General features: G+C 39.0%; 1 protein-coding gene across 1 annotated transcript in view; it reads right to left on the bottom strand.

Annotated features, from left to right (window-relative positions):
• The window catches only part of NCAM2 (neural cell adhesion molecule 2), a 535,968-nt gene that overhangs the window by 210,500 nt on the left and 297,836 nt on the right, over positions 1-27,632 (bottom strand). The window contains exons 6-7 of the mRNA XM_090060216.1: positions 9,925-10,042; positions 5,181-5,341 (exon numbers count right to left, since the gene is read on the bottom strand). Of these exons, the coding sequence (XP_089916342.1) occupies positions 5,181-5,341; positions 9,925-10,042 (279 nt within the window). The remainder of the gene's footprint in view (positions 1-5,180; positions 5,342-9,924; positions 10,043-27,632) is intronic.

The following is a 27,632-nucleotide window of genomic DNA, read 5'->3' as shown; positions in this document are numbered from 1 at the left end:
CTTTGGCACTAATATTTGGGACTGCCAGGTCCCTCTGGCCTCATCTTTTGTCACTTTCATTAAGAGGACCCTGTGTTACACAAAATGGGGTTCCTGGGCTGCTAAGCACATTTCCACTATGACTTCATTAGCTCAACCCAATCATCTACAAAGAGGGGCATATACTACCCTCTGATCTATTTCTGGTTGGCTTCCCTACAAGCTGATCACATGGTGGTGATACACCCACCTTCAGGTTCCTACTGGGAGGATGCTGCAGAACTGCTCTTGGGTCACGAGTTCCACTATTTCCTCAGCTGACAGAGTTAGGGTTTAGCCAGAGGGTGCACAAGTTCTTTAATTTCTGAGCCATGGCTCGAAGCTGTGCATTTGGGTGTGCAAGTTCCCTGTCAGAACTTGCAGTGGTAAGCAAGTGGTGAGACCCAGCTAATCTAGTATGACAACTTTAAGGGTCTTAGAATCCCAAGGCAAATCTGTTTCTGTTAAGTGGTCTGTGCCTCCCCAGTTAATAGGGCCACCCTCACAGCCCATTCATTCTGTTGCCACTGAAAGGACTCTGTCTCCCACTCAAACGTCATCATGAGGAAGGCCTCCAGGTCATCTTCAGGTCCCATCTTCATTAGTACTCTACCCTATATCCTCTGGGAACCCGATGACTCACCAACTTGGGTGCAGGTTTGTCTTCACTCCAAATGGTGCTTCAAGAACTCCTGCCACTCCTGCTGCTGCTCCCTCTGGAGCTGCTGCAGCTGCTGTTTCTTCTGGAACTGTCGCTGCGGGAGTTGGAGCTGCTGAACAGCTGCTGTGGTGCAGCCCCTCCAGCCATTTTAGCAGGGTTCCTGTCTCTACTACTGGAGTTAACTTAGAATGCCTGCATTCTCCACCACCAACTGCATAAATGTTCTTATAAATTAAAAAAAAAAAAATGCTAGGCCTCACTACACAGGATAGCACATGCTATCTGATAAAGAATTGGTAGCTGTGCCTCTAATCCTTGAAAGATTTCTTCCACTATGGTCACCAGCATTCATTTGGTGCAGATGAAGTTGTTCTGGCCTTCAGTTCCTCCTGTCCTGTGCTCAGAGGCCTTAATGCCATGTAGGAATAATATGAACTTTTTACTCATTTGAAGGAGAAAAATGCATATCTGAAACTACATTTAGGGTATGCACAACTTCTGAGGGTAGAGACTTCAATATTCTTCCTGTAGAAAGGCCAGGATAAGGTATTAGCTTTACGGATGATTACTGGAAGTCTGCCCCGTGTAACAGGAGTAACACTGAAGAAAGGTAAATGTGCTTGGAAGAAGAAAAGCATCTCAGGCAACTTTGTCAGAGTAAAAGCAAGCATGGGATTTTTGAAAGATAATAGTACAAATCTATGCACAGCTAGGAAGGTTAGGAATCAGCTAAGAGGTCTGTATTTAAATAAATGATTCTCTCCTTTTTATCCTTAGGTGAAACTAACAGTAGATGGAAGAATAAATCTAATGGAAATATATCCAGATGATATAGCTGGTGCAGGATATGATTAAACAGAATATTTTTGAGACAGTAAGATTTGTTAGTGTGATTGGGAGAAAAACTATTTACACATTTATTTTAGTTCACTAAAATTAACAAAAATCAAAATAATATTTCTGCAAAATCTACGCAGAATACTTCTTTGGTTTTTTTTGCTGTATAAACTGCATAATTTTTACATATACAGAATGATATATTGTTCTTTGTCTCCCTTCTACTACCTCATGGGCTGGCAGGATTAACCAGGTAGTGTGTTCTGGTGAGGAAGAGCGGGGCAGAGGAGCCTCTTGGACGGGCTGCACTGAGTTTTCAAACATCTCAGATCACTGTGTTGTGCCTTTTGGGGCAGAGGCCATAAGACTTACTGCAGGCAGAGAGAGGCCATGTTGCAACCTCGAATAACTAACCTCAGACTGCTATATATGCATATCCAAGAAGTGAGTACAATCCCCCAAAATTACATGGCACTATATATCTGTGTGTTTGTACACACACACACACACAACCAGAGACTGTGCAGGAATCTTTTCACTAATCTGTTTACTAGTACAATGACCAAAGAGATTACTAACTGTCTTCCTCAAACAGAAAACTGACTTGAGCAATGGGAGATAAGCAGTCACACAGGAAATAGTGTAGCAAAATTATCTAGGAATAATCCAGCCATGTTTCTAATGCCCACCCACATCTTAGTTATCAGACTCGGTATTCTTATAAGCAAGGGTGACAATAACATGTTAATTTTTACATTCTGAAGCATCGTAGTTTGCTGGGTTTATTTGGTCTGATTATATTTAAAAATAATGACTCATTATTTAAAATTTTTTTCCCCACTGAAGCTCCTTATTGCTGATGATAAACTTACATGAAAACAAAAAGATTTTTAGGTCTCCCCAACACCTTTTCTTACTAAATTCCTTTAAAATAGTTTAAGAAGAGTTGGATGGTAAACTAATAAGAACCCTTATCTTCAGGCCATTGGGTATTCTGAAATAAGACTATTTCAGGATATTAAATTAATTATAACTTTGTTGGGATGGGACAAAAATCTTAGTGCCCTCACTTGGTGCGAGACCAACTATGTCTTAGAGTCAATCTCTCTCCCCCTCTGTCTCTTTGGTCTGATAAAATTTTAATTATTTATACACTATAAAATAGATTTAAAGGGACAAGAATTATTTTATGGTAAATATATATATGTACACACACACACACACACACACACACACACACACACACACACATATATATATATATACACACACATACACACACATACAGTGACCCATTATATCTGTAGAACTTTCATGAACAAACTGTGGTCATAGTCCTGATGTCCAGCTCCAATGGGAAGTTCCTTTCATTGGAGTCTCACTGGAATGGAAATGAATAACCCTATCTACACAGAAATGTATTAAAGCTACCACATTTCTACCTATGTACAAAGGTTGAGGCAGAGAGCAGATTTCAGAGTTCAGAAATGGCTATATGGTTCCTAACTTTGTCCTTTAATCATTAGGATGATCAGATATTATATGTAATAAGAAATAAAAATGTCTTATTAATATATAGAGTATCCAGGTTGTAGCCATATTGGTTCAGAGGCAAAAGGAATAAACTCATGGAAGAGGTGATATCTCCTATTAGAACAACTAGATATTTGCAAACGCATTTATTTGGAGACTTTACCATACCTTCAGCTCTCCTGTGAAATACAAATTTTAATTTCTACCTAGGAGAACTTTTACAATCTTTGCACTCTCCTATGCCTGATAAAGGGTGAGTATGCCTGAAAGCTTGCAAATAAAATAATTTGTTAGCAAATATCTAGTTGGTCTAATAAAAGTTATTAGACCAACTAGATATTTGTTATTATTATATGTACCTATATAGCTTTTTGTATTACACAATACCACCAATAGCAATCACATTGAACTAAGATATATATATATTTAAATTTATCATACACTATGAAATACTTACCAAAAACTTGGAGGAATGTTTGTTTTTTATCATTTCCAGCTTTGTTTTTTGCTTCACATAAATAAGGACCTGCATCAATATTTTTTATATTTCTGATTGTTAATTCTGTATGGCTTCCTTTCAATATATATTTTTCACCTCTTCCACGAGTTTTGATTCCTTATCAACTTAGATGTATATTCAATTATTTAAAGTATATATATTTATGTATTAAGATGAAAATATAATGTAAATTGCATAGTAAACAATGTATGTGTAAACATTTATGAAATAAACTGAAAAGCAGAAAAAAACCCACTTCTTGTTTTATCTAGCTGAAAAATATTGCACTTAACTACGTAGCCTGTTGTTTATTTCTAAGAGTTTCCTCTCCTACCCTTTTCACAGTCCAGTAGTCAATTCTTAAAAGAAACCTAGAAGGTATTAACAATTTACTAATTAATTGTACTAAATCTAACTAGCAGATCAGCAGATGCTGAAGATAACAGAACTTCAAAGTCAAATTCTTGACTACAGTTTAAAAGAGCCAAGAGCAGAGAAAGCTTCCCCAGAGACAGAATGCAGAAAGTTGACTGTGTAGTAGAAACTAGGGGTGTGCAAAGTGGGCCATATTTGATTCAGATTTGGCCTGATTCAGGGGACAGTGATTAGATTCACTGACTCGGATCACTGTCCCAATTCAATTTGGCCAAATCCGAATCTGAAGATTCAGTTCTGATTCAGAGATTCAGCCATAGACACAGCTTTAAAATGTTTTTCCTACATGCCTTGAGGTACCAGGGAATGTGAAACATGCCGAGATGTGGGACACTCCATCCACCCCACCAGGAGGCGGGGGCCACTTCCAGTCCACTTCTGGGTCTGCGGAAGAATCCCAGGTGCCCAGGAGGCACCAGTTGTTGAGCCGGGAGGCATGGTGGCAGGGTGTCCCACATGCTCTGCAACAGAACTGGAAGTGCTTCTGGACCATTTCCGGATCCACCTCTGAGAGCACTGGGGACCTCTCCCGCGCTCCCATAGGACACTCCATCTGCCCCACCATGTCAGCATTCACAAACTGCCTGGTACCTTGAAGTATGTAGAAAAAACATATAAAGCTGTGCCTATGTCTGAAGCGTCAAACCTCTCCAAATTGAATTGAGGTTTCCAATTCAATTTGGAGAGATTGATGGGTCTCCTGATTCAATTCAGATTCAGAGATTTGGTCAATAAATTGGGCCAAATCTCCTCTGAATCATATCAGTGACTGAAGCTTCACACAGCCCTAGTAGAAACCTTGTAGGATCATCATTGCATATAAAAACTCACAAATGATAATTTCAGTTACTACTGTTCCATACTGTCTCTTGCTCATGATATTTAAAAAGCCAAGCAGACTACTACATGGATATTAAAAGTCAAGTCTTTATATCATCACTTAGATTTTTTTAAAGAACTTACTTCAGCAACAGTATTGGTTTAATCCTTAAATGGTATAAAATGGCAGATTTCCCCTGACTTATTTATGGAAAGGTGTTATCTTTTTTGTCTTGCACAGTACCAGCAACAGCAATTATACTTACCACAGAATGTGTACCTATATAGCTTTTTGTATTACACAATACCACCAATAGCAATCACATTGAACTAAGATATATATATATTTAAATTTATCATACACTATGAAATACTTACCAAAAACTTGGAGGAATGTTTGTTTTTTATCATTTCCAGCTTTGTTTTTTGCTTCACATAAATAAGGACCTGCATCAATATTTTTTATATTTCTGATTGTTAATTCTGTATGGCTTCCTTTCAATATATATTTTTCACTTTCTTCAATGAGTTTCCCATTCCTAAAGAATAATAAAAGAATGGCAAATCATGTGGGATGCTTCATAATCTCAAAGACTGTTCTGTGAATGTGTCAATCCCTTTAAATTTATTTCTGCTGAAGAAGAGTGTTATATTGCTAATGTCAGAAACATTAAAAAGGTTGTGCTGCTTGCTGGCATTGTATTTAGAAGCCAGTTGATTTTAGCTTGATCTAAAATGTTGTAATAAGTATCAGGATGTCTTCATAAATATGTTTAAATTCCAAGCATAAGGGAATCATTCTGCATTGCATTTAGATGCTCAGAAATCCTTGACACAAATCTTTCGCTGCCAGGTTCTAAAATACAAATTAATTAGAAGCAGTACAACACTTCCATTTCCATAATTTTAATATTGATTCAGTGACAAAAATATTTCTGTGAATAAGCCTGAATAAGAAGGTTTCCATTCAGAACAGGAAAAAGAAAAGAAAGAAAAGAAGGAGGCAGAAACATTTCAAAGCAAATGGTTACCATTCACATGTGTGCAACAATTTATAAAAATGATTTTCTTTACTTATATGTAATATATAGTGGCACATAAACAGCTCATCATTTTTTTTCTTTTTGGTCATTGCTGGCTAGTGATAATTTAGTAAACAGACATACCTCTAACCACAAAAATGAATTCTGACCAGACAACATAAGAACAATGAAACCTCAGAACAGTCAAAGAGCTGCTTTAATCTTGATTAATCTATTTTAGCACCTTGGCAACACACGATTATCATGCTTACTTCATTTCATCTACTTGGTTATAATCCTAATTCTTTTTATTTCTCTTCATAGTCTCATGATCTTGACCTTATTTCTGTTGACCAGCTATGTACCTTCTTCACTTGGGTTCCTAAATAAATTGCCTGACTTTAGAAATGTTGAGCTACCATATCTCACCATCCGTGAAAAAGGGATGCGTAAAATGGATTTCTAAAAAGTGAATGCCTAAGATTGGATATCTAAAGGTGCTGACAGACATGGGTGGTAAGGGGGGAAAGAAACAATGTACACTCTCCCAGAAGCAGCAGCACATTACTTCGACTTGGCTCTGCAGCATCTGTAGAGATTGGTGCTTCTGCAAGGCTTTTTGGCACTTTTAAACCTGATTCAATCAGCTGTTAGATAAAAACACTAAGAAAAAACACTAAAAAAAAACTGTACTAAATTGCCCAATCTCTACAGCTCTTGGGAAATCCGGGTACAACTAATGCACTGCCTCTTCCGGGCATGTGTTGGGCTTGGCATGGGAGCATGCCAAATTTAACGTAAAGCACAGGTTTTTTTCCACATCTACAAGCAGCTTAAGTGTCTAAATGTGCATATCGATGATAAATTTAGGGTCTACATTTCAAAATTATTTTAATTTCTTTATATTTACTTAATGCCAAGAGTCATCCTTAATGTATTATTTTCTAAATAATCTAATTCTTCAAGCAGAAAATTCATTTCTTGGGAATACTAATGTTATGCTAGCAGCATTCCATTGGAAGGATTTTCTCTTTCTTACATTTTAACAATTACCATCACTCCAATTTTAATCTGTTTATGCCTATATTTTAGACACTTTATGGTAACATTGATTCATTTCCTTTTCAAGGCAAGTTATTATATTGTGTTAACTCTGCTTTTAGATAGTTTCACACAATTGTAGTAATTCCAATACGAGATACAACAATATATCCAAAGTTAAAATTGGATCCAAAAAAATGTCTGTTTATCGTGATCTCCCTTATACCCCTGTCTATTTCTAAGTGGAGATAAGATTATCCCCAGGACCTCCAGGGAAAGGGAGAGACTAAAATTAATGTTGATATTACAGAATAAGCAGACACATATAACACATCAGAACATTAGAAGAGTTTTCTGTTAATTCTAAATGCTGTCACTGGAAATAAAGAATTAATTGAAAATCAACATATATGTAAGTTATCTCCATGTGTAGAAAAAGCCATGCTTATTTCCATAGGGATACCAACTACAGCTTGTGGGACTGTGGTTATCTGCTAGACTTGGAAAATAAAATTCTCTTAGTCTACTTTTTTCTTTCACTTTTATTGAGTTACCCTAGTTGAATTATATTATCTTCAACAGAGATACCAGTGTCAGTGAAAGAAGAATCATATATCCATGAAATCATATATCATGTATCCTCCATGTTCATGAAAATGTAACTGGGTACATTTCCACAATAAATAAATCAGTAACTAATTCACGCTGATATTTCTTCTCATGTATGTTTTAAAGTGACTGACCTGTAAGCAGTCTAATGGATTGTTAGGGAAAATGTTGACAGATTAGCTCAATTGCCTACATTTTGTATGACTGCAATTATCTAAATGATTATCTAAATTTCAAATTAAGTTTATCTATATTTCCATAATAGCGCAGATACCAAGCAGTCAGTTAAGATCTCTGAAATTATACACAGATCAATGGAGGATTGATAAGCTACTTAATTTGGCCAGAATTTTGTTTACTGAGATGCAAAACACAAGAAAATTAAAAATAATGTTGGCATGTTTTAAAGCTCAGTTGCCTTTACTGTTGTAGCACCATTTTGTACCATGGCTGAATTTGACTCTCACTGAAAGCAATGTATGTGAAATGAAAATTCCAGAGTCAGTATATTTTTAACTCTTCTAAATTCTGACTTCATTCAACTGTAAGGAAGTTAAATATATAGAAAGACAAATTTAATTTTTCAGTCTTTTAACAGGTGTGTGGGGGGGAATTGCTTAGCTTCAGTAGGAGTATCACCGGTGTCAAAAAGATTTTACCAAAAGAGAGAGAGTTTTAAAAATATATATGATAAAGAACTGCATATTTACAAAACTAATTACATGTATATGTATGAAATTAATTATATGTAGGAAAGTTGTGTTGAATAGGTCCCCTAGTCTGTTTAGGGCTGGCTGTAGGCTGTGTGTCACAGGCCCTAGCCTTCACTGCCTCACCCTAAGTGCTGCAGACAAGCAGCAGAAACTGGAGGAGCAAGGGGGAGCCTGTAGCCCCCGGTGGCAGTGGCAACACTAAAAGTGATGGGGAAAAGGGGAAGTGGCACCTCATTGAGAGCCTTCAGGCTGTGATATACTGAAATATTTAAAAATTAGAATATTCTAAAAATATTACTTAAGACGTTTCAAACTTAGAAAGCATCTTTACATAAGCTGGTAGATCTAGTCTTTCCTTTTTGAAAATGAAAGATACCATTGTGGAATTTTTACTTCTGATAAAGAGGATGGATGTTTGGAATATCAGAGGGTTTTTTTAAACTAAATTCTGAGAATACTGACAGACAAGAAGTATATTGTATAATATGATCTCAAAGAAAGTGCAAGTTCTCAAAGTATGAAACTTTAGTTCGTCAATTCAATATAACTTTTAAAAGAATTTGGGCTTTGCATTTTTTCCTTGTCTGTTACAAACTTTTTCTATCTGTATTAATGAGTGAACTGAACATTGTCTTGGTATCTACCCAATGCAAGCAAGGTGTAAACAAAGGGAAAACACAATATATCTAAGCTAAATTTAGCAGTCTTTAAAAGTTCCAAATGCTGGGTAAGAATGATATGGGGGAATTGATGGGAATGCCTATTGAGTTTAATATACTCCAAAAATATGCACTGATCTCTTGATGTTTTTGAAAAAGCACATATGGAGACAATTTATTCAAGCCTAAAATAGAAATGCACATTCATAAGGAGAATGTGAAATATTTCATATTCTAAAAGAGGCATGTACCCTTGCTGAACTGATCAACTTTAGAAAAGAAAGGAATGCAAGATTGTTATATAAAGTAAGGAAACAGAAACCAATAAAATGTTAAAATGTTTACGGATATTAAGGATAATAAGTTGTCAGAACTGCACAATTTTAACTATTCAAATCTCATTGACTTCATCTGGAAGATAAGCCAAATACTCCAAAAGCAGTCATCTGTTTCTAACACATTCACAGCTGCAAAATTATCTAAGATACATCTGCAAGCAATTTAATCAAATATCAAGCACAGAGTAACAGAATACCCAAATGCGAGACCTGCCACTGACTATCATATGAAACAATCAGTTGAAGCTAGACCTTTATTTTACATTGTACACTATAATACACAGTACTCTGTACGATTATAGTATACAAGTTTTATCTATACCTTTTGCATCTTAGTTTCAAATTGGATCAAAGCCTGGAAATTTCACATGTAGAAATTCAGAAATAAATGGTTTCTATTTTTATTTGTTTTGTTCTTAAGCCAATGGTATACCACTTTAATTTATTCTACCTTGTTTCAAAAGGAGTTACTTTTAAAACAGATTCTTGATATTTTTAAATTTAATTTTCCAGTTTCTTTTGCTTGATGATAACAAAAGTGCAATTTAATTTGTAATAAGCAACTTGTTTCTTAGGACTGACTTTGTTTTTTTGTATCTTTATAGCAAATGTTGTCATCAATGCTCTTCAAACTGCCAATGAGACAAATGGAGGTAGAATACTGCATTTTTATTTCAGTAATATATACGCTCCAACCGTAGTTTAAACCTTTCTGCTACAGAGATATATGCTAAACTTACCTATACCAGATGACTTCAGGTTCAGGAGAGCCGGTGGCTCTACAGAATAAAGTAATTGCCTCTCCCCGATCTGCTGTGGCATTAAAGGATTTCTGTAGCACAGTAATTGATGGAGGAACTAAAAGAAATGTGAACAGTACATGTGAGGTCAGCTAATTAAAAATATGATATTTCTATTATAGCTGTGGAAACTTTAAATAGAGCAACTCTTGATAATCTTTAATTTACAAACATAAATTGAATTCAGGCTACAGTATTAATTGCCACAAAGTTATCTGCATTACTGTAGTTCCTGTGTAAAATGTAGCCAGGAGGATTCCACTTAAATGTTATCAAGATACTTCGGCATGGCTTCTTTTGAACTAAGTAAGAACAAAGACAAGATAAGCATCTCATTCTCTTTATATGAATTTTATTTAATAAGCATTAAAAGTGTTTCTAGCCTTAGCTCACATGTGCATGTCATTGCAAAGATACTGATTAGTGTTAATTTAACTACCTCAAATAAAAATGCGCCCCTCTTCTTCTTTTTTTCTCTTATGCAATTGTGTAATTGACACCCAACCAGGCACTGATGTGAGACAGTACTTTCAAATTAGGTGCGAGGCTGTAATGTTCTTTTTGATTAAACATACTTAATTCTTTTAAACAAATGACGGTATATTTTCTGGACAGAAATATCTTCAGCCTAAAATGGTGCACTGTGACAAGCTTGCATGCACAATAGATTTCTAAAATTACATTTTCAAAACTTCTAATTGTATCGTGAAAATGTCTGCCTATTTTTGATAGGATGGAGTTACTTAAATAATAGTTTGCGCAGAACATTCTCGCTAATGTACATAAAAAAAATGCAGGTGTAAGGGACAATAAAGCTGAAGTGGCTATTTAATATATATTTTTGTGTTACTAATGTTATGATACAAGCATAGACTTAAGACAGATGGTACAAATTTTAATGTCCATTAAGCATTCTACTCAAAGTGTATTCAAATGATCTATTATGCTATTGTAATATTCTTACCTGGGTACGTACCTCCAGTAAGTAACAAACTATCCCAGGGGTTTTCAACCTTTTTTAATAAATGTACCCCCAGTGGCCAGATGTGGAGTGGGGGGTGGGGGGCATGGCCAGACGTGGAGCAGCAGTGAGGGGTGGTGGGTGGCAACAGCCACCACCACATACAACCTTTCCCTTCCCCTCTCCCTGTGTCTGGCTGTCCAGGTGGCACCTGTGCAGACTGCAGAAGGATGCTGCTGCCCTCGCCCCCCACCACAGCCCTTCTCCTGGGAAATGACAGCGTGGGGTGGTAGGTGGTGGTGCTCCATTCCTGCCCACCCACACGTAGCTCCTAGGGCCTTCCTGCGTACTCCAGTTGACAACACCTGAATTACTTTATTTCTGTTGTGTCCATTAAAATCATAGATTTCTTGCCTTTAATGGAACACACAAGAATATAAGAAGACCTTAATCTTGGATTCTCTTGTCCAACAAGCTCACACCATTCTTTGTTGGGCTTTAACACCTTCTGCAGTGGAATGCTATCTCTGTGCATGCAGAAATGTAAAGGTATATGGGTGTGAGAATGGAGTCGTTTCAGGGGAGAGGAGAGAGTGGGAATGAAAGAGCAAGTCCACTTCTCTGCTATCCAAAAGAGCTAGGTGTTCTAACACCAGACTTCTTTAGAATTGTCCCTCTGCACCTTTAATTTAAGCCAGTGGTGGTGGGTGAGAACCAGGGAGCTGTCCACTTCCTCCCTCCATTCTACTTAAGATTTGCTTAGTGTGACAGGGGGCAGCTCTCAAGACTGGGTCTCATGCTGGCCCACCCACCTATCTATGGGGCAGTCTGCCCAGTCTCACCTGCCATGACTTTGCTGTTCTCAAAACGGGTGGTAAAATGCGGGATACTGCCCGTTACATGCCGCAATGCCCTGATGTCAGGCAGTCCTATCTGAGGCTCTGAACCTCCCCTACACCATAGCCCATACCTCACAGATGGCATCCATGGTGTCATTATGCCCCCAGCCTAGAGCCGGGCCATGCTTAGCCCTCACTGTCAGGATCTTTCACACACACACACACACACACACACACACACACACACACACACACACTCTCTCCAGCCTCCTCTCACTAAGGGCTCTTGCATTCTACCCACTCTCACAGGGTCTCTTTCTTGCATCAACAAGTTGTCATGCCCTGCTCCCTCTTGGAGCACCTCCCATAGGCTTTATCCAGATCACACCTTGGGGGGCAGATGTACAGTCTTTTGGGCCTTTCCCATGACTCTCATTTAGACCAAGCTTGCCCTGTCCCTTCTTGGGGCATCTTAACATAAACATACATAAATACATGCTGGGCCACCAGCCCCATGCACTGGGCTCCCAGATCTCTGTAACGCACACTTCCCTCAACTTGCTCTCCAGGGGTAGGCCCATGTGCTGCCCTTCAGGCTGACCTTGAGCCCTACTAAACCCTCTTCCAGGTCCTCACTACTGCCCCTCTCTGGAGTTACACATGTACACCCTCTGTTTCCCTCCCCTGTGGAGGCTCAGGTGGTCGCAACTGTGCCTGGCCCCCCCCAACTCTTACATCCTCTTTGGGCTCAGGTGGCTGTAGCCATGCCTTCCCCCCTTGCACTCACAGTGTTGTGGAGGCTAGGGGTAAAGGCACCCCAACATGCCTTTCACCAGGGTGGTAACTGGCCTGGCACTTCCTGGGGGCTCCCACGCCACTAGGAGCCTCACCACCTGCTGCAGCTTACCTAAGCAATGTTTCTGCCTGGGCTGGCAGCAGCAGACTGCAGCCTTTATATACTAGGTTCTCAAAAAGTCTGTTGCAATCAAGCACCTGCTGGCTGCTTGATTCAGCCCTTAAAGTGGCAGGCACTAAAAGTGTTCTGCCACACGTAGGCACAGAAGGTAATCAAGCATTACCTCTGTAAACCAATGACTACCTTAACTATTCCAGCTCATTATCCTTAATAACTTGTGCTTATTACTTAAGAGTAATTGATGACAATAAATCATCTCTCTAAAAGGAAACATTCTATTACTTCTCCAATGCATTGACAGTATGACCTCTATATGGTGGGGGTTGGTTACATGGACTAGCGTCTCAGCAAATCAAAATTATATAGACTACTTCCTACCATGACTGGAAACATTTTATATAGCAACATACCACTAGGAAAGTGCTTAATAATGTTTAGAGAAGATATACCATCTTTGTGGATGGTATATTTATTGGACCAGTTCCATGTTTGGTATATGTTTTCTAATTCAAGGTATATTTGAGTTATTTTGTATTGTGTTCCTGCCCATGGACATATGGAAGAACCTAGGTGATAAAACAGCTCTCTGCAGACCAACAGCCATTTCTCTGCTAGCCACATTTTAGGTTTTTATGGTTTCAGCCTCAATTGAATAAAACACATATAAACATTTCAGGTGTTCAGGCAGATATTATTTTCCCTTTCTAGATTCAAGAATTACAAATATTTGGACTTTTCCATACATTCAGTGGAATCTTTAATGTTATCTTTGGCCCAGTCCTGAAACTTACATTCAAGTCGAGGCGATGCTAAAGAGGCAAGCTGACCTGGGAAAAGAAACGTAAATCCTATACACTTAAGATTGTTCATGTTCACCAGAAACTGACAGCCACAACCAGTTTCTTACCTTTCATACTAAAATCATAATGGTGAAATCCTGGACTTATTAAAGCCGATATAAAATTTGCCATTGAAATCAACAAATTCAGGATTTCACGATATATATTTATTGCTAAAAATGAAAGAAAGCATAACCATGCATGTTATAGACTCTCTGAACTATTCTGATATTTTCTTTACAGACATGTAGCATGTCTTTTGCCTTGTTTTTCACATTATTCATTTTTAAAATGGCTGTTTTCACTGCACATGCACTACAGCAGAATTTCCAATGGCACAAAATACCTCATCGTTAAATTTCAATAAGATAATCCAGTTTAAATGTTACTTTAATTGCCAACTACAAACTTTATGCCAATTCTTATGTATTATTTTTATCGTCTACATTGCTAATGTTTCAACCTTTAGTGGAATACACTAAAAATAAACTGTTAATCAAAGGACCATCTGAAACGTAACCTTCATAAACTCAGAAGGGGAAAAAATCTTGCCTTAATTCTCCATAGAAACAATTAAAAAGAAAATAGCTCAGGTAAACCTAATTTTCTTGGTAAGTCTCAATAAGAATAAAATGCATTCAAAGGCGGCCAATTTAGGCTACCATTTCACAGGGCAGGTGCTCTTGATTCTATAGTATCAGGTAAAAATGCTCTCATTGTCAGAAGTAGGAACATATATGGAATAATGACCTTTGGTACCATATTTAAAATCATACACAAAAACAGTGCTTGTGCAGCTACAGATATATGCCTATCATAGAACTTTAAAAAATGGTTAAGTTAGTAACTATGTTGAAATGATAAAAATCATAATGATCGTGCAATAAAATAAATCCATTTTAATTTTGCATCTGAACATCAGCCAATTCCAGTTTCTATACATTGACTTATTCTATTTACCTGAATCTAAGAATTTAAGATGACCACCTCTCACTTAGAATGGGATTCTATACACGGGAAATTTATAAATGTTATACTTTTTCATGTATAGAATCTAATATTGGACAATCATCTTAAATTCATCCCAACTACCACTGCAGCAGGGAAAACAATGGCAGAAGACAGGCAGTAAGGGGGCAGGTGGCGAGGAAGGCAGAGAGGGGACAGCTAACCCCCTACCACTGTACCCTTCCACACTTACCCTCCCTTGTGCCTATTCCTCTAAAGCCTCAAGCCTTCCCCCTTATGTCTTTTGTCCCCAGAATGGCTTTGGGTCCCCTGTCCTCACCCTGCCCATCATGGCTTCATGCTGCTGCTATATGGTCAGGCTGGGACCATGCTCTGTGCTTCAGGCTGCAGCAGAGCAGAGCCTGCTGGGATGGCAGCAAGAGTAAGTGACCTGGGGTAGAGATTGCAGGGCAGGGAGATGGGGAGAAGAAGAGGCTGGGAGGAGAGAGGAGGGCAGAGGGTGGGGGAAAGGAGCCCAAGGCTGTAGGGTGGAGATGAAGGAAGTGCAGAGACAGTGGTGGGGTAGGCAGCTGCACACCCTAACTATACACTTAAAACACAGTTAAGAAAATTTATATTAGTTTTTTTAGTTTGCAGAAGAACAAAACATTCACAGAAACACAATGGGATATATTATATAGAGGATATTAAAAGGTGAGCTCATTACTGATATAAATGTATACACATGTATATCACCATGCCTAGTGGAGACATGGTGGGATGAAACTTTTGACTGGGCAGTAGACATAGAGGGCTATAGGTTGTTTAGAAGAGATAGGAAGTGGAAAAATGGTGTGTGGGGGGGGGGTCGTGCTCTATGTTAGGGAACAGTATACCAGTTCTACCTTCCAAACGGGACCAGAGGAAGGCTTAACTTAGATCTCGTGGGTCAAACTTCAAGGAGGGCGGGGAGAGAGGGATCTGGTGGTAGTGGTTTACTATAGGCCACCATATCAGGAGAAAGAGTTGGATCTGGAATTCTCCAGGCAGCTGGGGGAGGTTGTGCATGCAAAGGATTTTGTGGTCATGGGTGATATGAATTACCCTGACATCAACTGGGAGGAGTAGTCGGCCAGGTCTAGCCACTCACAAAGGTTCCTGACATGCGAACAGGACCTACACCTCGTGCAGGAGGTACTCGTCCCCACTAGGGACAATGCCATACTGGATCTGGTGTTAGCTTCTGGGGACGACCTGGTGGGGGAGGTGCTAGTAGAAGGGAGGCTAGGGGACAGTGATCATGAAATGATCCAGTTTGCTATTCAGAGAAAAGTAGGCAGGGTAACTAGCACAGCACAAATGCTTGACTATAGGAAAGCCAACTTTGATATGCTCAAGGCAATAGTCAGGGAGGCAATCAGTACCCAGGGTGTAGCTAGTATGGGGGTCCAAGAAAAGAGGTCCTTCCTCAAGGAGGCTATCCTTGGGGCACAGCAGGATGCAATTCCTTTGTGCAGGAAGGTGGGAAAAGGGTCCAAGAAACCTTCATGGCTGAGCGTGGACATCCAGGCTGGCCTGAAGGCAAAGAAAAAAGCGTACTGGCAGTGGAAGCAGGGGGCAGGGTCAAAGGAGGAGTACACCTCCCTGACCCGAGCTTGTAGGGATTTGGTGAGGAAGGCGAAAGCAGCACTGGAGCTTAGATTAGCTTCTGGGATTAAGGATAACAAAATACTTTTATACTTTTTCAAGTATATTGGTAGCAAGAAGAAGTATCGGGGTGACACTGGACCCCTACAAGGCAGGGCAGGGCAGTTCGTGAGGGACGCACGAGAGAAGGTAGAACTCTTCAACAAATTCTTTGCCTCCATGTTCCTGTCCGCTGACAATGGCGTGCTCTTGGGTGATAGCGTAGAGAGGCCCAGAAAGAATGCGAGTCCCCCGACTGTTAGTTCAGACCTAGTTAAGGACTACCTGGAGGGCTTAGATGTGTCCAAGTCAGTGGGCCTGGATAACCTTCATCCGTGGGTGCTGAGGGAATTGGCTGGTGTCATTGCGGAGCCACTGGCACGGCTGTTCGAGGACTCCTGGTGCTCAGGCCAAGTCCCAGAGGACTGGAAAAGGGCCAATGTGGTCCCTATTTTCAAGACAGGGAGGAAGGAAGAGCCTGGCAACAACAGGCCAATCAGCCTCACTTCTATCCTGGGGAAGGTCTTTGAAAAAATTATCAAGGGCCACATTTGTGAGAGCCCTGCAGGGGAAGTGACGTTGAGGGGTAACCAGCATGGGTTCGTGCAAGACCGATCCTGCCTGACTAACCTGGTCTCTTTCTACGACCAGGTAACAAAGAGCTTAGATGGGAAGGAAGAAGTCGATGTCATCTTCTTGGACATCCAGAAGGCCTTTGACACAGTGTTCCACCCAATTCTGGTGGGCAAGCTGAGGGACTACGGCATTGATGAATGCACAGTCACATGGGTGGCAAACTGGCTCCAGGGGTGAACCCAGAGGGTGGTGGTGGACAGGTCAATGTCAACCTGGGACGGTGTAGGCAGCGGAGTCCCCCAGGGCTCGGTCCTTGGGTCAGCGCTGTTCAACATCTTCATTAGCGACCTGGACGAGGGTGTGAAGAGCACCCTGTTCAAGTTCGCTGATGACACCAAGCTGTGGGGTAAAGTGAATACACCGGAAGGCAGGGACCGCATCCAGGCAGACCTGGATAGGTTAGAGAAGTGGGCGGATCTGAACAGGATGCGGTTCAATAAGGACAAGTGCAGTGTGCTGCACCTGGGGAGAGGGAACCAGCATTATGGTTATAGGTTAGGGGCTGACCCTCTCGGCAACACAGAGGCAGAGAGGGATCTTGGAGCCAGGATTGACTCCAGGATGAATATGAGTCGCCAATGCGACAAAGCAATAGGCAGAGCCAACTGGACCCTGTCATGCATCAACAGGGGCATCACTAACGGGTCCAGAGAGGTCTTGCTCCCCCTCTATGCGGCACTGGTCAGGCCGCAGCTGAAGTACTGTGGCCAGTTCTGGGTGCCGCACTTCAAGAGGGATGTGGAGAACCTGGAGAGGGTCCAGAGGAGGCCACTCGTATGGTTGAGGGCCTCCGTGGCCAGCCCTATGAGGAGAGGCTGAGGGACCTGAATCTCTTCAGTCTCCACAAGAGGAGACTGAGGGGGGATCTTGTGGCTGCCTACAACCTTATCAGGGGCCACCAGCAGGGACTCAGGGAAAGTCTGTTCACCAGGGCCCCCCTTGGAGTCACCAGGAACAATGGCCACAAGCTGAGGGAGGATAGGTTTAGGTTAGATATTAGGAAGAACTACTTCACGGTAAGGGTGGCCAGAGCCTGGAATAGGCTTCCCAGAGAGGTGGTGCTCTCACCTTCCCTGGAAATCTTCAAGAGGAGACTGGACAGGCAGCTGGCTGGGGTGTTATGACCCTGCCCATCCCCAGTGCTTATTCCTGACCATGGCAGGGGGTGAGACTAGATGATCTGTCTAGGTCTCTTCTGACTCATTGATTCTATGATTCTGTGATTCTTTATGCATCCAAATGTCAGAAATTCTTGCTAGCTAGAAATTCTAAATTCTAACTCTGCTGTCAGACACCTAAATAAGAGACAAATAAAATGGCACTAGAATATTTTAATGCTAATCCATTACGTCAGTGATACTGATGGGCAGAAATCTAAATCTCTAAGGTATAACATATTTCACATACCTAAGCCCCTGTGACATAGAACAAGTCTGCATATATTGGGCTTCACTATGAGGTGAATGGGCATGTTGTTACTGACTTTAGCAAGAAAAATTTCCCTATTATAGCACAGTCCATGAAGATAACTGAATTCCTGGGCTTCACTGTGTGTGTATACTGTCATATATGGTACAGAGCATATAAACATCTTTTCAAGTATTAGAAGCCTGGCCGGGTGGGCAGACTTATTTTATGTAACCAATGAAGTTCCATATACAATGCTCTGACAGCCTATCTTTTTGTTAATCAAAGTAAAATCAGGTGCTGGTATAAAATGTATATTTTAGAGCTTCTATTTTTAACACCTATCAGAAAATGCACCTGTACTGATACAAAGCAAAATTCCAGAGACAAAAGGTGTGTCATCTATAAATCAAGTTACTGAAGGTAATGTTTAACGGCGGAAGAGAATAATGCAGCTTTTTCGCTTCAGATAGATAGTTCCAATTATACTGTCTTTTTGGTCACAGAGGCAAACTAGAACTGTATAACAACATCATCCCTTTTCATCACTGAAAAGACTGTAGTCTTTCTGACCAGTGTTTCCTAAAATGTGATATTCAAAAGGTATCATAACAATGTCAACAAGTTGCATCTATAATTATACAACACTTATGACTGGACAAGTAAATACAGTAGTACCTCCTGGTTTAGGATTATTGTTGACTGTCACTAATTTAGAGAGAGACAGTATAATACATTTTCAGGAAAACCACTGATTTTTTTCTTATCATGAATTATAAGCTTTATTTTAAAACGGAATTTGGGTGAAAACTATCATGATATTCAATAGAAGCACTGTCATGCAAATCTAGCCAGAACACTAACTATTCAACAGATTTTTCTTCTATAGCTAATCACTAGATTTATAGTGATAATGTAGTTTAACCTGTCCTATACCAAAAACAATATCCTATCAATATGAAGATATGTTACCAATTTTCAACTTTTCTGTTAATTTTAGATTGCCATTATCATCTGCCCAACCTACGAGTAAACTAATATTTTGATATGCAGTCTATCAGTCAGTCTCCTCTACGTGTTACCTATATTACACATTTACCTGGTTAATTCTGCAATTAATTTAGACAGCTATATGTGCAAATTAATTATCGCACCTTAAAAAGGACAACCAGCTATAAACATCAGATATGGATAACTTTATATCTGGTCTCTCCAGTATGCATGTGTAGCCTATTGTAGTATGAATTCTTGCATATTAGTTATTACGTTTAAATGATAAAAGTACCTCTATGATTGTATAAACAGCTAAAACTCCATTTTGTGCTTGCTTCCCTGCTTGACATGAGTAGATGAACTTTGTATGCCTTGTGTACATGAGTGTCTGTGTGAGAGGGCGAACGGTGAAAGAAAGGTAACTATTTGCATGAAAAACAGAAGAAGATTGATTTGATTATGTAAGCAACAGGGCACAAATGTATAAGTTAACAGACAGTAAACTAAGTAATGGACGGATGAAGAACTCATCTGTGATCAGGTGCAAAGAAGAAGAAATTTTGCATATTCTGTCATTTGAAATACACAATGCCTCAAGATCAATGACACAATGCTTCAGTGGAGATAACCAAATTTACTGGAATGACCTCAGTGGAGATAACAAGAAGAAACAACCTCTAATTAAAGACTGAGTATGGAAAAACCTCAATGCTGAACAAAGACTTGAAATCCCTATAAAAGCGGGATGCAGACAAGCCAAGATGGGGAATTCACTCTCTGCAACCTCATGGAGCACAGACATGCATGTCTGTTCTTCCCTGGCTCCAATCACCCTCAATAAGCCTGGACCCCGGCATCCAGTGCTAATATTGTATAACATCTGCTGGTAACTATAACATCTTACCAGAGTGGTTTTGTCTGTATGTTTGCGCATGTCTTTGTATGACTGGTGTGTCCAAGCCTATGTATCTGCTTCATGCAACCAACCAACACGGCAGTTTGCCTTATCCCCCTTTTTAAGGTCTTGCTCTTAATTTGCGCTATTGGCAATTTTAAATAACATTTTGGTGGAGAATGAGAAGGGGGGTGTATGTGATTTAAAGCTGCGTTTATTGATTTGTCTGTCTGTTTAAAGGTGTGCACACCACCTGGTGGTAGTAGTGCTGGGTACTGTGATCCTCTGTTAGACCAACTGCACAAAAAGGTTTTGTAGGTTTGAATTGCCCTTGGTTTGTGCGCAGGGTTTCATAGGTTTGAATAGTACTGTGGTTATGTGTTAGACTGTTTTTGACATAAGGATTGTTAATGATTTATGGTTTTGATTTTGTGGCTATTCGTATTGGTAACTGAGATTAAACACTAGGTAGGAGAAAACATGTTTAAGAAAAAGGTAGTACAGGAGGGTCATACTAAGAGTCAGGGAACCTTACCCTATAATCCCTCTAAAATTTGGGCATAGCCCTTGAACTGAACAGGCAGTAGCATATGCATGCACTATTACTGATTTGAAAGAAAAAATTGGGAAATATGTTGAATTGTATGATAAGCCTTCATATTCCATGAGAAAAGAAGCTGCAGTGATTTGGCTATTATAAGTGGCTTCTAACAAGTTTTTCCTTTGCCTGACCAATAGTGGCTCTGTTAAAAAAAAACAACTTGCTCAAGTTTGAAAAGTTTAAGGGTAACTTCAGCAGGGGCACTGCCCTACGAAAAGTAGTTAGAGAACAAGAACTTGGAGGAACAAGCAGAAAAAAAAGTTAAGTAAAAACAAGAGAAGCATATATTACAGGGGATAGTAAAGAAGTTAACTTTGAAGGAGGGGTGTGTGCCTGCCAGTCACATCTGCCGTGATTCTATCATTAATCATTTAAGGCAGAAGCTGGCATTTGCCAGCCGACAAGTGGCAGTAATAACCATGGGAACACCAATCAGGAAATTTGTTGATGCAGAGTGATCTGTTCTAGAGGACTACCTGAGACTCGTAGTAAGGTAAAGCATTGAGAAAGGACAAGAGCAGGTATGTGTTTGCTGTGGAGTTTGTAAAGTGTAAGTTACAAATGCATTTATGATATGGCAGAGTGCAGTGCAGCTTCAGAAAGATCAGAGACTGTTAGAGGAATGAGAAAGAGACAAGGAATGTTACTAGACTTCTGCTCAGGCAGTGGCAGACAATTTGTGATTGGAAGTGAGGGAAACCTTGGTTCTCCCCTCCCCTCCCCTCCAGGAACAGTGAAGAGCCTAAAGAAGATCAAGATTGTTACAAGAGTGTAGCAGCTTGTTTTGGGAAACATCAAGGTACAGCTGTTGTTAAACAGAGATCAGTGTCCAGAATTACTTTAAGTTACTCTCGGCAGGGAAGAGAAGTGAGCTTATCAAAGGCATAGTTTAAAGGTTCCCTCTGAAGATAGGAAGAGCTCTTCCAAAGGGATTGTGTGTGGTGTGTAATCTGTCACACACACACAGTCTTTCAGGGGGAGCATACCCTGACAGAAAAACCCTTGGGTAAAGGCCAAAGAAAAAGGATACATAAAATGTTTAGAAAGAGAAGAGAGAATAAGAGATCAATAAAGTTTTAATGTTAGAACAGGTAGGAGGAAGGAGTAAAAATGCAATTTTAAGAATGACTGCTTTAGAGCAGGAAAGGATGCAGTTGTTTTAAGAAAGTTGTAACTTGATCTCAGAGAGTGTCTGAGACAGTTAAGGAAAATGTCTTCTATTGCTGGTCCGATAGGAAGTCAGTAGCAGAGAAACTAAATTCTGTGCTAGAAACTAAATGTTTGTAACAGAAGTAGAGCCTAATGAGCGAGCAGCTTTTCAAAAACTGTTGAGGTGTTTGTGCAAAACAGAGAATAAAGCAGTGCCATGTTTGCTCTGTGCCTGTGATGCAAGGCAGAGACTGCTGGAAGTGTAAAAATATACTCTTATTGGTAATGGGGGTGAGATGTCCAGAAAGAGTGTGGGTATAATATAGGTATCTTAGAAAGAAAGGTGTTAGCAGCTGTTAAAATTCTGCTGGAATTGAGTGAATGATAGGATTAACCCAGACAATTGAAAGAAGGCATTTCCTAAAGTTGGGTAAGAGAAAAAGGTTAAAATGTAACAAGGTACAAGCATGTGTCTTAACTGAGGGACCAAACCCCACCCCCATCAGTGCAGTTTAAATATTTACTGGAAACTGAAATAGTATTATAGCTCATAGTAAATAGTTTGTTTAGTCAGGAAATGATAGTAAAAATGATTAGTGTGTGTGACTCTGATTTAAAATTTAGTCTGTTCTGAAAGGCAAAGTACCCTGCAGTTATAGTAGGAGGGATGAAATGATTTCTAATATTGAATCTGGCTAATACTTTGGTTATTCCTTGGCACAAAGGTGCTGGTATAATTTGAAATTAATACCACTTTATATGTATATACACAAGAAAACACCCCAGAATTGTTATAATATGTACATTGTTACTGCACGTCAGCATTGTAAAGTGTAAATATGAATAATATATTACTGCAAGTTTTCCTTGGCAGGTTTGTGTGTGTGTGTGTTTGTTTTTCCCCCTCCTTTTTTGCAGAAGCTATAGTGTGAAAAATCAATCTACTAACAAAGGTGACTGAAAGAATATGAGGCCTCATTACCATAAACAGCGTTTTCTTCACCTAAGCCATGGTTTTATCATCACAGAAAAATTGTTTTGTCTGTCCATTTTGTGTTTTGTCTTGTTGTGCTGTTTTTGTTTGTTTGACTAGTTTATTTTAAGTTGGCAAAAGTTTAAATGCATATACATATCATAAAGATGCGATAAAAATCATTGGTAATATTCTCTCTCCAAATTGAAGTTGTTTGTGGATGCCAGACCAGAACACTTCCATCCAGATTGGACAGAAAAGTTGATCTAATCATTGAAACAAAGAACAGCAATTCATATGAACATTTTAAGTTGTAAAGTTTACTTGTTTAGCAAAATGGCATTTAAAGAGAAATAAGTACTATATGTGTATTTTGTAAACAACCTGATAAAATGTTTGTAAGGCTATAAAGGAAATCTCATTTGTTTTTAGATACCATCTATAACACCAACATACCAGGATGTGTGAAAACTGCATTAACACATTGGTTTATAGGAAAAGCAAGAATTGATAAACCTAGCACACCAGTATTTGTATAAAGAAGTAAGAAAACTCTTTAGTGATTAAAGCAAAATACAGAATATACAGCCCATGAAGCTGATGATGGATGTGGATCAGTTTAATGATGTGGGAGATACCACTAAGTACAATGTGTATAAATGGTTGGCACAATTGAAAAGAAAAGATTGGCAACCCATTTTTATGGAAAATTGATGATCAAGTTATATATTTATAACTGGGTACACAACATAATTTGGATTCCAACTTAATTGAACTGGTGCATATCATTAACAGTCTTAGTCCAGTGGTATATGAAATACAATTGTGAAAAAGAATCAAAATGGGTACATATATTTCAGTTAAGTTATTCAGTGTTATATGAAATTTAATGTATTAAATGTATTTAAAAGCCACAGGATGCCCAATAACACCTATGAACTGAAAGACTAGTGGTTGTTAAACAGTAGAGAAGAACAAGTGTTAATTTGTATTTGTTGTTGTTTTTCTATTTTTAAAAATATTTGTGTCATGATATTTTGACTGTTTTTAGTTAAAATTTAATAGCATATTGTTATGTTTTTATTACTTTTCTTTTGAGCATTTTGAACAGTGCAAGTACCTTAAAGAAAATCATACATGAAGATGGAATATTGAATTGATTTCTATTGCTCTTTAGGACTCAAAACTATCTTTTCTTATTTTATTAAAAATTCACAAATTAGTTATCTTATTAGATAACATGAGACTAAAATTAACTATGTATTATAACTTTCACACTAAGCTTCAGAGATTTTGAGAGTACTGAAACAAGCTAACCAAGTGATGATACAACATGGATATGATACTTTCTTAATGTTCTGTTACACCCTGTAATAGTATTGTTTATATTGTTTGGAATAATGTTCTTTATAATGTGTTATGTGTGTTGTTGAATGAAATTGTTGTATACAAACCTCCAAGAGTCACTATTAGAAACTAAATATCTGTTTGCTCACCAAATATAAAATGTGACCCATTCCTCACTATTGTTTGAAGGGTCAAAGGAGGGACATATAGTATGGATTTTTGCATATTAGTTATTATGTTTAAATGACGATAGTACCTCTATGAGTGTATGAACAACTAAAACTCCATTTTGTGCTCGTTTCCGTGCTTGACATGAATAGATGAACTTCATATGCCTCGTATACATGAGTGTCCATGTGAGAGGGCAAATAGTGAAAGAATGGTAACTATTTGCATGAAAACAGAAGAAGATTGAATTGATTGTGTAAGCAACAAGGCACAAATGTATAAGTTACCAGACAGTAAACTACTTAATGGATGGCTGAAGAACTCATTTGTGATCAGGTACAAAGAAGAAGGGATTTTGTATATCTTGCCAGTCGAACTACACAATACTTCAAGATCAATGACACAACGCTTCCAGACCGAGTACACAATGCTTCAGTGGAGATAATCAACTTTACTGGAATGACCTCAGTGGAGATAACAAGAAGAAACAACCTCTAATTACAGACGGAGCATGGAAAAAACCCCATTGTTGAACAAAGGCTTGAAATCCCTATAAAAGCAGGATGCAGACAAGCCAAGATGGGGAATTCACTCTCTGCAACCTCATGGAGCACAGGCATGCATGTCTGTTCTTCCCTTGCTCCTATTACCCTCAATAAGCCTGGACCCAGCCATCTAGTGCTAATATTGTGTACCATCTGCTGGTAACTATAACATCTTACCAGAGTGGTTTTGTCTGTATGTTTGTGTATGTCTGTTTGTATGTATGCTTGTGTATATCTTTGTATGACTGGTGTGTGCAAGCTTATGCATCTGCTTCATGTGACCAATAAACACGGCAGTTCGCCTTATCCCCCCCTTTTAAGGTCTCACTCTTAATTTGAGCTATTGGCAATTTTAAGTAACACTATGCCCCTGTGGCTGGGAGTCCAGTCAGCTGATGGAGCTTCCTACTAGTATGCCAGTGCAGGGAGAGCCTAGGGTCACAATTTTGGATTCCTCTTCCACCAGCAATGAGGCATGATAGGATCTGATGCTGGATCTCATAATCATGTGTCCTGCCACGCATTTGTGGCATGGCAGAAGGTGCAGCTGTGTGAAACACATGGCAGATCATATCATGCCTTTACTTGAACAACTAGAGGGACTCCTAGGTCTCTTCTAAGACTGAAATCCTTTTCTCCATTATTTAAGAATAAGCAAAAAGGTTTTTTCAACAGCTATACATGTCATTCTCTCAAAAACACGGAAATTATTTCTAAAATGCTAACAGCACAAGCTAGCAGGGGATTATATTTATACCCAAAAGGTAGAGTATTTTCTCGTTTTTATAGTAATGAAGCAAGAGTGTTTTATTTTCAAAGTAGCGAAAATCAATTTGTAACAAAATGGTAAGTGTTGGAAGGGAATCGATTTAGTCCCTTCTTTATGATTCCACTCCTCCAAAAATTCTGTAATTTGGGTTAAATTGCCCCTTTCATCTACTAAGGCATTAGTTATTGCTAAAGTAAATTTTAGCATATTATCCATAGAAGCATTTCAATATATGATACAACTTTTACAATGGTATGGTGTGACAGGGGGCAAACTCCCAGGCCCAGTCACAGTACTGGCCTGCCCACCTATTTGGGCAAGCCACCTGCCTTACTTGGTTGCTGTGCCTTGATGTAAATTAAAGTTGTTAATTAGACAGGAGGCTACCCTTCGAGCACCCTGATGTCCAACGGTGATAAGCACATGGGCCCTATCTTTCCCTATTGTGTCCCATGCCTTGCTGATGTTCTCCTGAGTTGTGCTATGCTCCAACATGAGGCTGGGCCCAACTTAGTGCAGTGTTTCTCTCATTCAGCCTGTACTGAGCCACACACATACCACCCCCCTCTCACTGGGACTTCCTGCACTCGGTTTGCTCTCACCAGGCCTCTTTCATATGACATGAGCTTTTTTTTGCTGAGGGGGAACCCCCATGAAAAAACAAACCAAAAACAAACCCAAAATATATCTCCCTTATCATCATCTAAGAAATACAGAGCATATACTTTCTGGTCTGCATACCTAAGCTTCATCTCATAGTTGATCAATGATAGTTGCAGGTGGCCAGGAACTTTAAGAAAAATCAAGATGCTTATTTAAACACCAAAATAAAGAGATAGGCACTGAATTTTAGGCTCAAATTTGAACAGTTCAGCGAAAACTGTAACATGTTCTAGACACCATCTAAAGGGTGGCATTAAGCAACATAACTTTCCCATAATTCTACTGTAACCAGCCACCAGTGTAGTTAAATAGCTTAGGTTAAATGCTTACCAATCTGGCAGCTATTAATTATCCTGTACATAAAAATGACCAAGGCACCACATACAAGGAATTGTCAAGTGGTCCACGAGTTGATTTTAAGACAGTTTCATGTTGCCAAAATATCTGCTCAAAAGAAACACTACCATGCCATTTTCATTTTCTCTGCCAATGACTTATTACTATTTTAGACTTCGCAATGAAAGAATAACTGAATCAATCTTGATGACTGAACAACAGAATAAGAAGAATACAATGTTCTGTATTCTATCCATAGCAATATTTACTCAAATAATTTTTTCTTGCTTTTTTTTCTTTTATTTAACCTTGAAGAATCCTTTTCCTTGTTTTTTTTTCCTTCCTTTTGTTGTTCCCATAAAGAAGAGCAGGCTAGTTCTTTTAAATGGAAATTTCATGTCTTAAGAATTCTTCAGATCAGAAGTCCATACATATTTTTTTAGACAGAGACTATTACGGTTGATTATAGTGGAGATACTCTAAGTTACACCATTTGAGGATTTGGTTCATTGAATGTTATATTTTAAAAAAGGACCTGAGATATTAAACATTTGAGCTTTCTGACAGACCATGGGTTACTTCAGCTTCCAGTGAAGTAAGTGTCACCTTGGAATACTCAGCATCATATAGGATTGGGTAATTCCTTTTGTCATTTCTAGAACATTTTGGGGTTTGGGACTCACAATGAAAGCAAAGAAAATGAAGGACTAGGTTCATGTGGGAGTAGAAAAAACTAGTGATAGTTCTTATTTCAGTTAGCAATGAAGTTGGACTCTCAGTTAGGACTTTCACCTTAGCTATGGAAGTCCTAATTCCATTCATTCCTCATACCTGAAAAGACTTGCAGATTGACACTCCAAAGGGAATATTTTCACCAATGGGCTCTAGGGTAGGCTAATATGATGTATTCTCCATCTCTGTGACTGACAGTACATGGAATGCTTACAATTTCTATAAAATATTCAGACAGACAGACA

Source organism: Crocodylus siamensis, chromosome 1 (genome assembly GCF_052110815.1).
Source record: "Crocodylus siamensis isolate JL-2025a chromosome 1, ASM5211081v1, whole genome shotgun sequence".
Classification (NCBI taxonomy): domain Eukaryota; kingdom Metazoa; phylum Chordata; order Crocodylia; family Crocodylidae; genus Crocodylus; species Crocodylus siamensis.
Note: the sequence above shows the minus strand (reverse complement) of the source record. Positions and strands in the feature narration are given on the sequence as shown.